Genomic DNA, 14,901 nt, shown 5'->3' on the forward strand with positions numbered 1-14,901 from the left:
TCACCGACAAAATTTCAAAACTTTTCCATGACTTTTTCATGACCTATGGTAAATTTTCCATGACTTTACAGCACCTGCTTGTATAGAATTGATCATACTTTTAGGGCTAAATATGAAATGTTAACCCTTTCCACTCAAAATACTGTCAGTGCATTTATTGTCGTCTCTTTTAAACAAAAGGTGTATACATTCAGAAATAATTATAATAGCCTAATGGAGAGCTAACAGAATGCTAATACTAAAAGAAAAATATACTAAAATTCCATGACTTTTCCAAAACTTTCAATGAATTTACAAAATTCTATGATTTTTCCAGGCCTGGAAAATTACATTTTCAATTTCCATGACTTTTCTACGATTTTCATGATAGTTGGAACGCTGACAAATGTTCATGGTCCTGTTTTGGGGTTTTATTTTGAATTAAAAAAAAGGTGAGCGTGACTACCTGAAAAACTGTTTGCTACTTAGCTTGTGACTGTAATGCTATTTGAGAGGGACTTGTTAAACAGCAAAAATCAGCTCACCTGTTGTAGTTCAAACTAAGTCAGTTCTTACTGGTCAGACTAAATTAAAGTAAAGCTCAGATTAAAATCTCAAACAGAGCTGTGCCCACAGTTAGCATCACACCACCAGGGAACGTTGATGACATCAACTGCAAAGTATCAGCACTAGAAGTGTGGGTTTTGCTGTGATAACCAGGCATTTCTAGCCCTACAACCATGTCAGCCTGTCTCTTAACCCTTTTTTCAAACACTAATCTTTGAATTGATGCAAATTTGTTTCACCCAACCCTACTCAATGCATTTTGTCACGGCCCATAATAAAATGATGTGCAAGACTTACCTGGCAAGCCCAAAAACCGAAACTTACCTTATAGGGTTAGTCAGAGAATTGCAACAATTAAAAAGTTAATAGGTGTGCAAGCCAAACAAGCAAATTTCAGTGAATTAATAAATGTAGAAAAATAGGTGTAGTTTGTAAGAACCCCTACATAACCCTGTAACAGGCCTGTAATGTATATAAAATCAATATAAAGAGGTTAAAGCTGCAAAAGCTCTTGAAAGTTTTCTTAAGCACACACCTAAAACTGAGAACACAACACGCCTACATTTACAATACTAATCATAGCGGCATTGATTTGAACAGTTCAACTTCTTATCTCTGATCCACCCCACTTAGATCTCCTCTCTGACACAAACACGCCCACCCTATCTGCACTTTGGAAAAAACATGGAATTCTTTGTTGTTCCTCTAGTCAATTTGCAAAAACTAATTTCCTCTAGTTTGGCCTTTTCTATTCAAAACCTGAACTCAAACTAAGATTTCAATCACGTTATGTAACAGTTTATAGCAGCAACACATTTCTAGATTTCTTACACTTCAGCGAGCCCAGTAGAACGACCAGGTAATGCGTCTGAATGACTGACCAGTGTGTCATACAAGTGTAAAGTTACATCCTCCCCTTCCCTCTGTCGGCCAATGGGAGCAGAGCAAAGTCCCTCCCACCTCTACAGGCACTTTAAAACTCCTCTGTGCTGTGCTTCTCTTCCTATCCTGGTCCTATCCCCTCTGCTGACCAGCCTGCCTGCCTGCCTGCAAACTCCTCTTCCACGACTAAAACAGCGCAACAATGTCGACCAAATCTAGGACAACCACCTCCTACAGCGTGAGGTCCTCTGTTGCCCCGAGGAACTTCAGCAGTCTCTCCTATTCTGCTCCTGGGGCTGGAGTTTCTCGCAAAAGTATGTCCATGAGCTACTCCAGTGGTGGCGGGAGAGGCTTTGGGGCAGGCAGCATGAGTGGGGGTGGTGGATACATCTCCAGCTCCTCTGTCTATGGCCTGGGCTCTGCCATGGGTGGTGGTGGTGGCCTGGGCATGGGCATGGGTGGTGGTATGGGTGGTGGTATGGGTATGGGGCAGGCCCCTATCACTGCGGTAACCGTGAACAAGAGCCTCCTGGCACCCCTCAACCTGGAGATCGACCCCAACATCCAGGTTGTCCGCACCCAGGAGAAGGAACAGATCAAGGGCCTTAACAACCGCTTTGCTTCCTTCATTGACAAGGTAAGATTATAATGTTATACTAATGTAGAAATATGCTTACAGGAAACATTAATTCTACTAAGAGAATCTGCTGTTGTTATCATTCAGAGTAGTTTTCAGTGCATAGAAATGTCTTGTATTGCTTATGAATTGAAAATCATCACTCCAAAGTTCGACCCTAGCTTGCACAAACTATTATGTAATATTTGATTGAAGTTACTGAAAAACTAAATGAAAATACCCCATATGCTTGGCACATGTGAACTTTGCTTATCCTCTAGTTGATTTATACCCCACTCTTAATGGTTCCTTCACCTCCCACAAATACACATGACAAAAAGAGTTATGAAAGTGCACCGCAGCAAATTTGGGCTCCCTATCTCTTGGCTGGCCTCCCACGGTGATGAGAAACAGACATTTGGCAAAGAAAAAAACATGAAAAGTGAGTGAGAGAAAGGGTGTGTCAGCGGAGTGGAGAGCTTGTGATACGGGTTACCTTGGGACTGGGCCCTCCCTATGGCTGGGGTGTGGCTGCCTTTGTGGCCTTCACCCCTCCCAGAGACAGTGCAGGCAGGACTAGAGCCATTGTCAGCTAAGTGACTATAGTCTCGTCCAAAATGAGCACTGCAAAGTTATCACAAAACTTCCTTTTGAAATTCTAAAAAAGCATCAAATTGTAAATATTGCATGGTTGAGCAACAGGCTGTAGGTGCGTCTGTTCTTTCCAAGCACAAGTGAAGTTAATATTTAAAAAGGTCAGTTGGTTTCAGGTTCACATTAAAGCCAGCTGACTTCTACCTCTAAACTCACTCAGCTCTGCTGTAGTTTACCTAAAAACACTTGTCTTATCACCTCATCTTAACACAATGCTAATCTGTTTAAACAATGACCAGAACTATTAAGTAACTATGCTACCAAGACCAAGGTCCACACTCTCAAGCACATATCTGCATTTGCTATCCCTTACAATAAACACCATTTAAACTTTCCAATGATACTCTCCCAGCTCTGTGACGCTTTAGTTCACCGAGTTGATGATTTACCTTATACAGTTTTAATAAGCAGATAAACAGAGTAGCTTTGGATCTGTGCAACCCTCGTGCACAAAAACAGGAAGGAAAGCAGGCACTGGTGTGGGGACTCCTACTCCTCCATCAATGGTTCTTTCCACTTCATTTGGTCTTCCCCTCACCCCTACGCCTCCTGTCAGGATGCACGCCCGCTAGGCCTTCCTTTGGAACAAATGAGGCTGATAACAAAGAAACACAATTCAGGGGTCCAAATATATACTACAACAATAAGTATGAGTAACGAGAAGTTATGGAACGGTAAATTACACTGATGAGAACAGGAAATTAAAGAGCTCTGTGTCATTACTGTATAGTTATTTTACATAGTGTGGAACAATATCAAGAAATATTGATCTATCCAAATTTTCTATTTCTTTTTGTCACATTAAAACTAGATAATCTTGTCTATATTAACTTTCTGAATTTAAGTTAAACATTTCCATTGAACACAAGAAAATCAATTTCAGTTTCGTCCTCCACAGTGTGAACTTTGGATTGGCTATAGACCTCTCATTGACATTTTCTTGATTGAAATTGGACTAATTGCACATCCATAATATAATTTTCTTGTTTTGCTTCTTTAGGTGCGCTTCTTGGAACAGCAGAACAAAATGCTGGAGACCAAATGGAACCTGCTGCAGGGACAGACCACCACCCGCTCCAACATCGACGCCATGTTCGAGGCCTACATTAGCAACCTGCGCAGACAGCTCGACAGTCTGGGCAATGACAAGATGAAACTGGAGGCCGACCTACACAACATGCAAGGCCTGGTGGAGGACTTCAAGAACAAGTGAGTAGAAGAGAAGACAAACTCAGAAATGTCCTGTTTTGTAGTTGTGTAGTGTATAATACTAAAGATCTAGGTCTTCTGGGACTAGCTATACAGCAAAGTGAGGTCATATCTGAGGGGACTACACCCTACATCTGTCCAGCTGTTTGCGTCATGTCTAGCTCCAGAGGATTACAACATTAGAAAAGCATGTGCAAGACCCTGTGGAAAAATGCTAACACGTAAATATTGAAAGATGTTATTGAAGTGAGGAAATTTCAGTTGCATAATAGCGCGGTGAAGTTTTAATAATACTACTCTGGATCCAGCAGCATTTTCTATAGCCCCAAGTCACAGTGTTACACAAAAATGTCAGCACTATCTTTATAAGTGTGCTTCCTGCAGGAGGGAGTTTTGATGAGTGACTTGCACCCTCTAGTGTTCACAGATATAGTACAAAACAAAGGAAAGAATATTTTACCTCAAGACAAAACTAAAGAATATGAATATATTTTTGTGTTTTAGGTATGAAGACGAAATCAACAAGCGCACAGAATGTGAGAACGACTTTGTCCTCATCAAAAAGGTTGGTACACAAAGCTTTTTACTTCAAATTGAACAGAGTTTTTAATGAAAATTATGTTTTTCTGGGTACTTATTATTAAATTATAACATATTTAGATCATTATTTCATATTTTGTAAATTGTAAATCACAATATTTCTCAAAATAATAACAGAAACAGGTGCTTAGACTTCTTATTAAAAACTCCAGAACTGATAAGCCCTGATTTCTCATAGTGGCATTTCACCAAAGCAAGCAGCAGATTTTCATGTACATGTTTTTGAAAAATGGCTATACAACATTTTTAACACTACATGTATGATCTGGGGTTTGAATTTTTTCATAATCACAAGAACAGAGGTATGGTAGGAGATAGGGGGCAGGTGAAAGCTGAAATTTTTGAGTACTTAAGATTTGACATGATGTAAGGAAATTAAATACTAACCAAAACGAAAATGAATATTTTGTGAGATGTGAGATTTTGACCAACCTGTTGTGTTTGTCGTTTTCAGGATGTTGATGAGGCCTACATGAATAAGGTGGAGCTGGAGGCCAAGCTCGAGAGTCTGACAGATGAGATCAACTTCCTCAGGTCCATCTATGAGGAGGTAATGACAAGAACACAATCACTAAAGGGGAACTATGTTACTAAAGCCACCTGCTTGTCTCCATGGAGATGTTATTGCTTTGCCTAAAATACCCCACTGTGTGGCATAAAATGTATCTATCTCCATGGAGACAAGCAGCTTTGCTCCCATGCCAAGGTTGAAGTCAAGTCTGTGGTGAGGCGATGTCCCTCATTGTAAATTATTTTTGATCAAGTAAAGCATGTAATAACAAACACATTCCAGATAGATATATATATAATACTATATTATATTAGAATACTGCAATGCAAAAATGTAATACCCATCTCCACAGAGACAAGCAGACTCTTTAAGAAAAGTTACATAGTGGATCTTTCAAGTTGCATTTCTTTGTCAAATATTTCGCCTCTCTAATATATATTTTTTTCAATTAAGGAACTGCGTGAGCTTCAGAGTCAGATCAAGGACACCTCCGTCATTGTGGAGATGGACAACAGCCGTAACCTGGACATGGACTCCATCGTGGCCGAAGTCAGGGCTCAGTATGAGGACATCGCTAACCGTACCCGCCAAGAGGCCGAGACATGGTACAAGAGCAAGGTAATGTCCAACTACTCTATTAATCCAATTAAAACTTTATATTTACCAAGGGTCATGCCAGGTGGAGTAATCCTCTGCTTTGGTACATTTCAGTATGAGGAGATGCAGACATCCGCCACCAGATACGGAGACGACCTGAGAGCAACCAAAACAGAGATCGCAGACATGAACCGTATGATCCAGAGACTGACCGCAGAGATTGACGCTGTGAAGGGACAGGTATGGCTGCTGTCTGTACAAATATATAAAAGTAGTAACTAAAACTAGAGTGTATCATAACATATTGTTGTAATACGTGGTTATTACATCTGGCTATTATACTTTGCTATTTAGTAGCTAAAAATGCTTCAGTCAAAAAAGTAGCACTGAATAAAAACTGAATAAAAAAGGATTGGCTCTCTTATATGTAAATATGGGATTGATATAACAAATCAATAACAAAAAATTATAACAAAATATTATATATATATATGCCATTCTACAGTGTATTTGAGGTTCTTAGAATATATGTTTGATCTGTATAATTCAACTGGTGATTAAATGACAGCAATTTGTAAACCAAGTATATATTTAATATCAACATTTACGGAATTGTTTTTATATGCTGGTTAAATTCCATTATTATATTTTCTGTAATCCAACTATATTAGTGAGTTTGTTTATATTAATACTGTGTTACCAGGTAGATTTAAATGTTGCTACAATAATGTATGTGTCAATAATGCAATGTTATAGCTCGAGATCAAGGGTTACAGTGGTACTTTACATTTGGCTCCAGTTCAAAGTACTTTGAATATTGCACTCAATGATAAGCAGTAATAGTCACCCAGAACAGAAGACTTTTTTATGTACTTAAAAATATACAGTAGATTTAGAAGTCTCACCTTGTAATATTCTATGTTTTTCCAGCGTGCCAACATGGAGGCCCAGATCGCAGAGGCTGAGGAGCGCGGAGAGCTGGCAGTGAAGGATGCCAAGGCTCGCATCAGGGACTTGGAAGAGGCCCTGCAGAGAGCCAAGCAGGACATGGCCCGACAGATCAGAGAGTACCAGGACCTGATGAACGTCAAATTGGCTTTGGACATTGAGATCGCCACCTACAGGAAGCTTCTGGAAGGAGAGGAGGACAGGCTGGCAAACGGCATCAAGGCTATCAACATCTCCCAACAGAGCAGTATGTATACTTTATTATTGGATTTTAGTTAATTTGGAGATATTTGGAGTATGTGTGTGTTGTTATGTGTAGATTTCTATGCTATGTGTAACTTAAGGTATATTTATTTTGTTTATTTAGACATCAAACCTAATACCCATAGCTGCTATCATGTTTCTGAATATTTAGACGCCTTAAAAACATGTATTTTAAAATGAATAACATTTACTTTTCGTTTCGTTTTGTTTACTTTTTACGTTTTACTTTTCTCTTGTGTTGTAATAGCTATAAAATAACAGTATACAACTTATTTCAACAACATACATTACAAAATGCATTTGGTTTTATTAGTTCACATAATATTGTGACAGGGATACAAATCAACCAATAATTCCTTTTATTTGTAATATTAAGCAATATATTTCAGTTATAGTTGGATGTTCCTGTAATCCTGCAGTTGTCCAATTAATTTATAGCAGAAAAGGTCAAATTAAGTCAGCTGGACTAAGCTGAAGTTGCTTTATAGGCTACTTTGAGACATAAGCATAATTAAGATTTTAAAATATCAAGTTTATTCATTAATTCATATGATACTATTTATATCGTTTTTAAAGCACGTCTTTATGAAATTAAAACAGGTACATCTAATTGGGATCCTAATAAAAAAATTAATAAGCAGAAACGTTTATCAATCTTACTAGGCCTGTAACGATAACAAGTTTTGAAGTGTTATATATTGCGGAAGTATATACAGATGATAAACGATAATATTGCAATTAATTTGCCACTGCCACTGCCACAAAACCTTAAAGCAGTTTTATAGCACAAAAACTATTCTAAACCTTACCTTATTGTGAAAAAATCATGAGCCGCAATAAACATCAGAATTAAACATTTAGTATTTAGTTTGCATCTTTAATGTCAAGTTATTAATTCAACCTTTTATAGCTTAAATGTTATCATATAGTCAAAAAATAACTAAAAATGTCCCACTAATGCAAAGATAAATCCTGACCCCAAAAACTATTGTTCCAGCTTTCATATATTGAATGATAATATACTGTAGTAATTATCGTGACAGGTCTAAATCTTACGTTCATTTTAACCTCATTGTCAATCTCCCTTTACAGCAAGCTACAGTGGTTTCCCAATGGAGTCCATGAAGAGCAGCTACTCCGGCGGCTACTCCTCCGGGTTTTCCAGCGGGGGTTACTCCAGTGGGGGCTATGGGGCAGGCTACGGCGGCGGCTACGGCGGCGGATTCAGCAGCGGGAGCGGCAGTGGCTACAGCACACAGAGCAAGAAGAACGTCGTCATTAAGATGATCGAGACCCGTGATGGCAAAGTGGTTTCCGAGTCCTCCGAGGTTATCGAAGATTGAGCGCCCCCCCTAAAGAGTCCCCACATCGTGTCTGCTTATTAGTTTTTATACTTACAATTCACCCCAGATGTTGTAATACCAGCCACTTCCAGTAGAGCTTGTTTTGTTCATGAAGCAATAAATTCTAACACTACCAAAGACCTGAAAGGGACCAAAGAATTTATTTTGTATGTGTGTTGTCTGAGTGTATTGGGAAAAAATGGCGTGGAGAAAACTGGGCACATTGAAAAAAAAATAAAAAATCTATGCAAATGCCGTTCTTCTCACATAAAGAACAGTTAAAATTCAAAATGGTGCATTAAAGAGGACATTGAAGGAAATGAATGTATTTTAGCAGTGGCAGCGTTGGGGTCAGCTAGTCTTAAGCACTTGTTACAGTTAGGTAGTGCATGTCTTCCCTGAGCGTGTAACTGTAAAACCCCTTAAGGAGGCTGCCCACACCACACAGCTGTCCTGAGGTGCTGTTTTTGCTATGATCATCCAATAAAAGGTGTTTACTAAAAGTCCTATGTTTTGTCATTGACATTAACTGAATTAAAATCTATAATTTGGGAACAATAGGTGGGCGATATAATGTAAAGACAACTTTAATACAGAATTTGTTGTTTTGATAATATAGAAAAATCTATCATATGGAGTAGTGTATTGTGCCCAAATTAAAATACATGAAATACATTCAAAAGTTGCAAAAAGGGCTAATAAAAAAACATTTAAAGAACAGGAACTTGCAGTGTAATTTTTTCCAAAACTAAATGAATTAACTGAACATTATTAGCACATTTTAAAGGGTTGCAAAAAGATGATCCAATTGTTTTACAAATATATCAATATATTTTTGCCAGTATCCCTCCTAAATTCAACAGGGGGCTGCTTAAGGCTCACCTCACAGTTGGGGGATGCTGTTTTGGCTTCATGGGTGCTTTCAGTTGAGTTTGGAGTAGGTTTTCTTCTGCCTCTGGGTGCAATTCTTTAGGGTGTACCTGCAACTGATCACATCACCAACTGAAAACATGGTCTAATCTTAATCCTGACCAAGAACCATACCCACACAGAAGGGTCACAATGTACTGCGTACTGCATTTGCAAGGAAGTCTCAGAAGTTCTGACCAAATCTTATTATACCCTCAAGTGTCATATTGTTTTGTAGGGCAGACCTATATTGATTTAAAGATGCATTGTGTAACTTTTCTGGTGGAGGGTCCATCAAATGCTTTTCTCCTTGAAAAAATTATTGGTTTGTCTGGATTGGTTCACAGTATGGTACTAAGCCTTTCTATCTCCATGGAGACCAAACTAAACCAAAGTACAGGAGAGGTAACCCGCTCATAGTCAGAATGTCTGTTTTTCTAGACATTTTGGAGCTATAAATCCACCTGCTATTAAATAAATGTAAGGAAGAGCTGTTTAATATCATACTGTGGAACATACCAGACATAGCAGTGCCATACCCATGGAAACAAGCAGTGATGGAGTGCAAGTTACACAGTGCACCTTTAAGCACTAAAGTAACAGAGACACATTTATTTTCATGTGTGTTTGTACTTTGCAGCTGATATCATCAAGGCACTGCTCTGTCTGAAGCTCTGTTTCTCAAGTTAGACTTTAATCTGATTTTTATTTTAACATAATCTGATCAGAAAGAGTTGATTTAGCTGGAACTACACCAGGAAAGTCTCCCACACATAAAATTACAGTTACAAGCACCTAAAGAGGACCATGAATGTTTCTATTGATCACAGGGTCCTAAAAATGTGCTGTTTAAATACATTTTGAACTTTTTTCCATTAGTTTTCAAATTATACACACACACACACACACACAAAACACATTTAGCCATACCTGTGCTTACCTGTGCACATTGCTGTAAGCGTAAATCCCTGCAGAAAGCAAAATGTTCCAATAAAATCAATCAGATAACTAAATAAACTACTGCAACTTTACTACTGTCTATGCTAAGTGACAGTATAGTAGCTCAGTCCAGTCTATGAGTGGATGCTGCAACCACATGTGCTTCTTGTTGGCTATCTTTTTTTTTTTTTTTTTTTTTTTTTTTTTAGCAAACTAAGTAGGCATACGTTACCTTTTGATAAATAATACAGCCGATAAATGATTAAGTTAAAAAAAAAAAAAAGGCAAAATATATAAATAAACTTAATTAGCTTCATACAGGATAACGTTGTTTAGGCTATGTGATCTCTATGCTAACTGATCTGGCGTTAGCTAAAATCACGATTTGTAAAAGTTGCTTCACTTTAGTTTGCTCCTGTATCGTTTTTTTTGTTTTTTGTTTTTTGTTTTGTTTTGTTTTTTTTCCATCAGAACAACCTGAGGGCATGTGACTGTGGTCTACTTGCAGGCGGTGTCTCCCAGATGGGTTTTTGAAGGTCTGTTTCTGTGCTAAGTTGTTTTTGGACGCATTATATTTTGGCCGCTCGGGGGCAGCAGTGGGACATATAACAAAGACATCCAAAGCGCACAGACGCAATGCATGAATTGTCCACCAGAGGTCAGTATTAGGACACGTGTGATGTGCACTGGCTTCTACAGAGGTGTGGTTAACTCAACATAGACCAACATCAACTCACCTTTGTTGTTTATAATGGTTGCAGAGATGCTAGCCATTTTAATAAAAAATTGTGATATTGCTGGAATTGACGTCGAGAGCAAATCATTCATTGTTAGTCAGCTTGCCGATGACACTACCCTCTTTCTAAAAGACGAACATCAAATTCCTTTGGCACTACAAATCTACTTACTTACTTTCTTACTAACTTTTCTAAAGCCTCAGGGCTTCAACTGAATTTAAACAAATGCGAGCTATTGGCTCTAAAGGATCATCCACTGCAATCATTATATAATATAAAGGTGAAGAAAGAGTGAAATATGTAGGGATAGTCATATCAAGAGACAAACAAGTTTCAGACAAAGCAAACGTGTGTGATAATATTGACAAATGTAAACGTACTTTAAATAGATGGTTACAAAGAGACATAACAATTTTTGGTAGGATACTATTGACCAAAATAGATAGTCTCTCTAAATTAATTTACCCAGCATATTCTCTTCCCATTTCAAACAGGATGATCAAATTAATCAATAGCATTCATTTTAACTTCATTTGGAAGAATAAATGTCATTACATTGGGAATGACGACATAATTAAACCATACGAGGAGGGAGGTGGAAACGCTATAGATTTTGACATTATGAATGGAGTTTTGAAACTCAAATGGCTGAAGCTCTTTTTAAATAATAGTCACTCTATTTGGTATTACATTCCCAATCTAATCTTCAATAAGATTGGTGGTATCAACTTTTTCTTAAAATGTGATTTTGAGTTAAACAAATTACCAGTGAAACTTTAAAATTTTCACCAACAGGTTCTCCTTTATTGGAAATTAATTTTTAAGCATAATTTTACTCCTCATAATAGCCCAGTGTGGAATAACAGGTACATATTGGTTAACAGAAAATCTATTTTCATCGAAGAATGGTACGCTAAAGGAATATGGGCTGTAGCTCACTTCCTGGATGATGAAGGACTTATTTTACAACATTATGATTTCTGTCAGAAATTTCAAATTCAGTGTACCAAAAGAAAATATAATCAAGTTATAAAAGCTATCCCATTACAGATTAGAGCTATGGCTGGGCAGGATATGTTGTACTCTAGTAATTCTCCTGGACTGAGACAACTTTGCATTGAAGGGGTTGAATTTTGTGATTCAAAGTGCAATAACACATTTTTGAGATGTTCCTTACTAAACGATTCCTTTCCCAAGCCAGTTAAAAGAGATTATATTCTTAAAAGGAACTTTGAAATGAAAGATATTAAAATAATCAGAACTAAATATCTTTCCTTTCCAGTTCCACCTAAAGTAAAGGAGATACAATTTAAAATTTTGAATAATATTTATCCAACCAATGAATTCCTAAAACAAAAATTCAAATTCGAAACAGGTAAATGTGTTTTCTGTGACACAGGGGAAGAAGACTTGGAACATCTTTTCTTTTCATGTAGTTTGGTACAACAATTTTGGTTTGATTTTCATTCATTGCTTCAGTCCAGGGGAGTTAAATTTGCCCCCCTAACACTAAAATAAATTAAATTTGGTGTATTAAGAGAAGATAAGAGGAAGGAATTTGGAATTAATAATTTATTATTCTTAGGAAAATTTTTTATTCACAAATGTCGATGTTTTAAGGTAAAACCAAATATAACGTACTTTAGTAATGACCTAAGAATTTTTGTTGATTCATTGAACCTGATTGAAAAAAGAGAAGCTGGGTTTCTTGTATCTTTTTTAAATGAGGCCAATTTGTTCCTTTGATTACAGCTTTAGAATTTACCCCCATGGTTCATTCGTGAATGTATTCTTGTTTACATTTTTCTTCACAACTGCAATTTGTTTTTTTTTGTTTTTTTTCTTACTCGGTTTGGATGTGAATTTTGTATGGTGCCTTTTTGTTTGTATCTGGGAAGTATTAATAAAAAAATAAATAAAAAAAAACAAAAAAAAAAAAGATCAACATCAAGAGTGAGGAGGTGGGTGGATTGATTCAAGTATAATTTCTGTTTCTGTGAACAGAAATATGATATAATATAGAAATTTCTACCATTACTACCTGAGTCTCAGTTAATATTTGACTATAATATGCAATATGTGAGCAAGCAGGAGAGGATGTTTGCTCTTTGTGGAGCGGTGGTTCTCAAATTTTTCAGTGGTAACTACCATATCAACAGACCACCAAAAATGTCCAGCAAAGGGATAAAATACATTTTTGTTTTTGTTATTTTCAGGACATAGGCCTAGATAAGTTAATTTGGTAGACCAACAAATACCACTGCATTTAAAGGATGTCAAGCCTTATTTAACACTATTGCTGTGGAGGACTGAGCGAGGGCCCACACACTTGACACACTTTATGATGGCCACCTCATCACATGGTGCTTTTATGCTCCTACAGTATGCTGTAAGCTGAAACATTTGATTTGAAACATGTACTAACTGGAGAACACCATATGAAGAGACATCGGTGCATCCTACTATCAAATAGTACAAATCGTTAGGATTTCACTGTCAGTAATGCAAATGCAAGCACAGACAGGGGTTTCGAGCAATAAAAATGGGTGAAGTTTAGGGAGGGAGCTGTCATGGATACAGTCAGTCTACTTCAGTGTGTCTTTCTGCAGTCTTTAATATTCATACAGTTGAAGGGAATGTGTTAAAGAGCCAGTGTGTGATGGCTGCAGGGGTAGGAGGGGTGCAGAGGTTTTCAGTATTATTATGAACTATGGCATTGTGAAATCTTTTTATCTTCTGCAGTGAAGGGGTGTTTTAATTTGAACACTTCTGCAGTTGTGTTTGTTACACATTAATGCAGAACACACTGCATTGCTGTGCATGGAATGTTTCATGATCTGACAAGAAACATAACTATCTAGCATTTATTCGTTACAGATGTTTCTGTTGCTCAAAAATAAAATAATTCCTTCTAGATAAAGCAATAACATTTCCATGGAGATAAGCAGGTGGCAGACCTTCCTCTAGAAGTGTAACGCAGTGCACTTTTAACTCTCATTCATTCACTAAACACAGTAGCCTGTCCTTCTCTGAACAGATATAAGGAGTACCGAACAACACATCATGTACAAGAGGAAATACAAACTCCAGAAATATGAGTTCAGCACACAGATCAACCCTACAAGTGTCTCACCGACAGGTAGGAGAGCAGAGCCTTTCACACCAGCTACTAGGTGTGCGCAGAAGTACTGAAATATCGATATATCGTGGTACTAAATTTGGTGATGCAGTATCATTATCATGGACTGCAGTAATAATATATCACCAAGAGGATTTTTGATGTCCTTTTGATGTCTTTGTGACCTCATGACAATTGTGTTGCTTATTTAGTGGAAGGAAACTTGTTTATGCAGTGCACTTGACATATTTACTGTTTTGATTATTAAAATAGATGCATTTCATTTGAACTTTGCACAAGTAGGGGTTTAACAAAGAAATATTGTTGCTAAAATGTATTTGGTTCTTTAAAAAACAGAAATATATCACAGAGAATATCGTGACAAAATTGTATTATGAGACATGTATCGTGTATGGTATCGAATCGTGACAGAGACCCAGTGATTCCCAGCTCTACCTGCAACAAGCTTGAATGGAATAATGAAATGGACACCAGTTCTATTTGTACCCTCAAACTGTGGGGAGAGTATTTCAATGTATTTGGTCTCAGATGGTCAGAACTATAGATAAGCTCAAATTTGAAAGAAAGAAAGAAAGAAAGTGAACAGTGTTAATCTGTGAATTATTTACAGCTATTTTTGAATATGACATGTTCTAAGCCTAAACTGTTTTTATTTTGAATGTCTGCTATTATGGCATTTCAAGCAATTAATCATCTTATTGTTACTGTACCTAGTGCTGTGACAATACTAATACAATACTAATAAAACAAGATTTTAATACTGAGGAAAATGCTTGATATTCCATACCAAACTATACCAGACTCTTGTATCTGGATACAAAGGAATGACATTTTCCTGATTTGGCCTTTAGCATGTGCTGATCTTTTAAGATGCGTTTACTGTATAATTATTTAAGCCAGTGAAGTGATGGAGGGTAACAAAATACAAAAGTCAAAGTACAATAATTAAGTAAAATTTTAAGTATCTGTACTTTACTTAAGTACATTTTCCAGTGGATGCTTTTTTT

At 37.1% G+C, this 14,901-nt stretch overlaps 1 protein-coding gene across 2 annotated transcripts; it reads left to right on the forward strand.

Moving 5' to 3' along the window:
- Nucleotides 1-1,563: 1,563 nt before the first annotated feature.
- krt8 (keratin 8) lies at nt 1,564-8,673 on the forward strand. 2 transcript variants are annotated; one of them, XM_020922465.2, is made up of 8 exons: nt 1,564-2,065; nt 3,699-3,907; nt 4,412-4,472; nt 4,962-5,057; nt 5,472-5,636; nt 5,730-5,855; nt 6,546-6,810; nt 7,920-8,673. In XM_020922465.2, the coding sequence occupies exons 1-8, from the start codon at nt 1,631-1,633 to the stop codon at nt 8,168-8,170; spliced, it is 1,608 nt and encodes a 535-aa protein (XP_020778124.2). In that variant the 5' UTR covers nt 1,564-1,630; the 3' UTR covers nt 8,171-8,673. The 2 variants fall into 2 exon arrangements, with proteins under 2 accessions (XP_020778124.2, XP_020778123.2); XM_020922464.2 differs by having other exon boundaries at nt 5,472-5,855.
- Nucleotides 8,674-14,901: the final 6,228 nt, after the last annotated feature.

The sequence above is a fragment of the Boleophthalmus pectinirostris genome, unplaced genomic scaffold (genome assembly GCF_026225935.1).
Source record: "Boleophthalmus pectinirostris isolate CB_2022bp ecotype Guang Dong unplaced genomic scaffold, ASM2622593v1 HiC_scaffold_8, whole genome shotgun sequence".
Taxonomy (NCBI): Eukaryota; Metazoa; Chordata; class Actinopteri; order Gobiiformes; family Gobiidae; genus Boleophthalmus; species Boleophthalmus pectinirostris.

What these genes read in the sequence shown, in the direction of transcription:
- krt8 (XM_020922464.2), top strand. Translation starts at nt 1,631, where the DNA reads ATGTCGACCAAATCTAGGACAACCACCTCCTACAGCGTGAGGTCCTCT. An exon ending in GTGGAGGACTTCAAGAACAA is followed by an intron (nt 3,908 to 4,411) that starts GTGAGTAGAAGA and finishes TTTGTGTTTTAG; the next exon opens with GTATGAAGACGAAATCAACA. An exon ending in TCAGGTCCATCTATGAGGAG is followed by an intron (nt 5,058 to 5,471) that starts GTAATGACAAGA and finishes TTTTCAATTAAG; the next exon opens with GAACTGCGTGAGCTTCAGAG.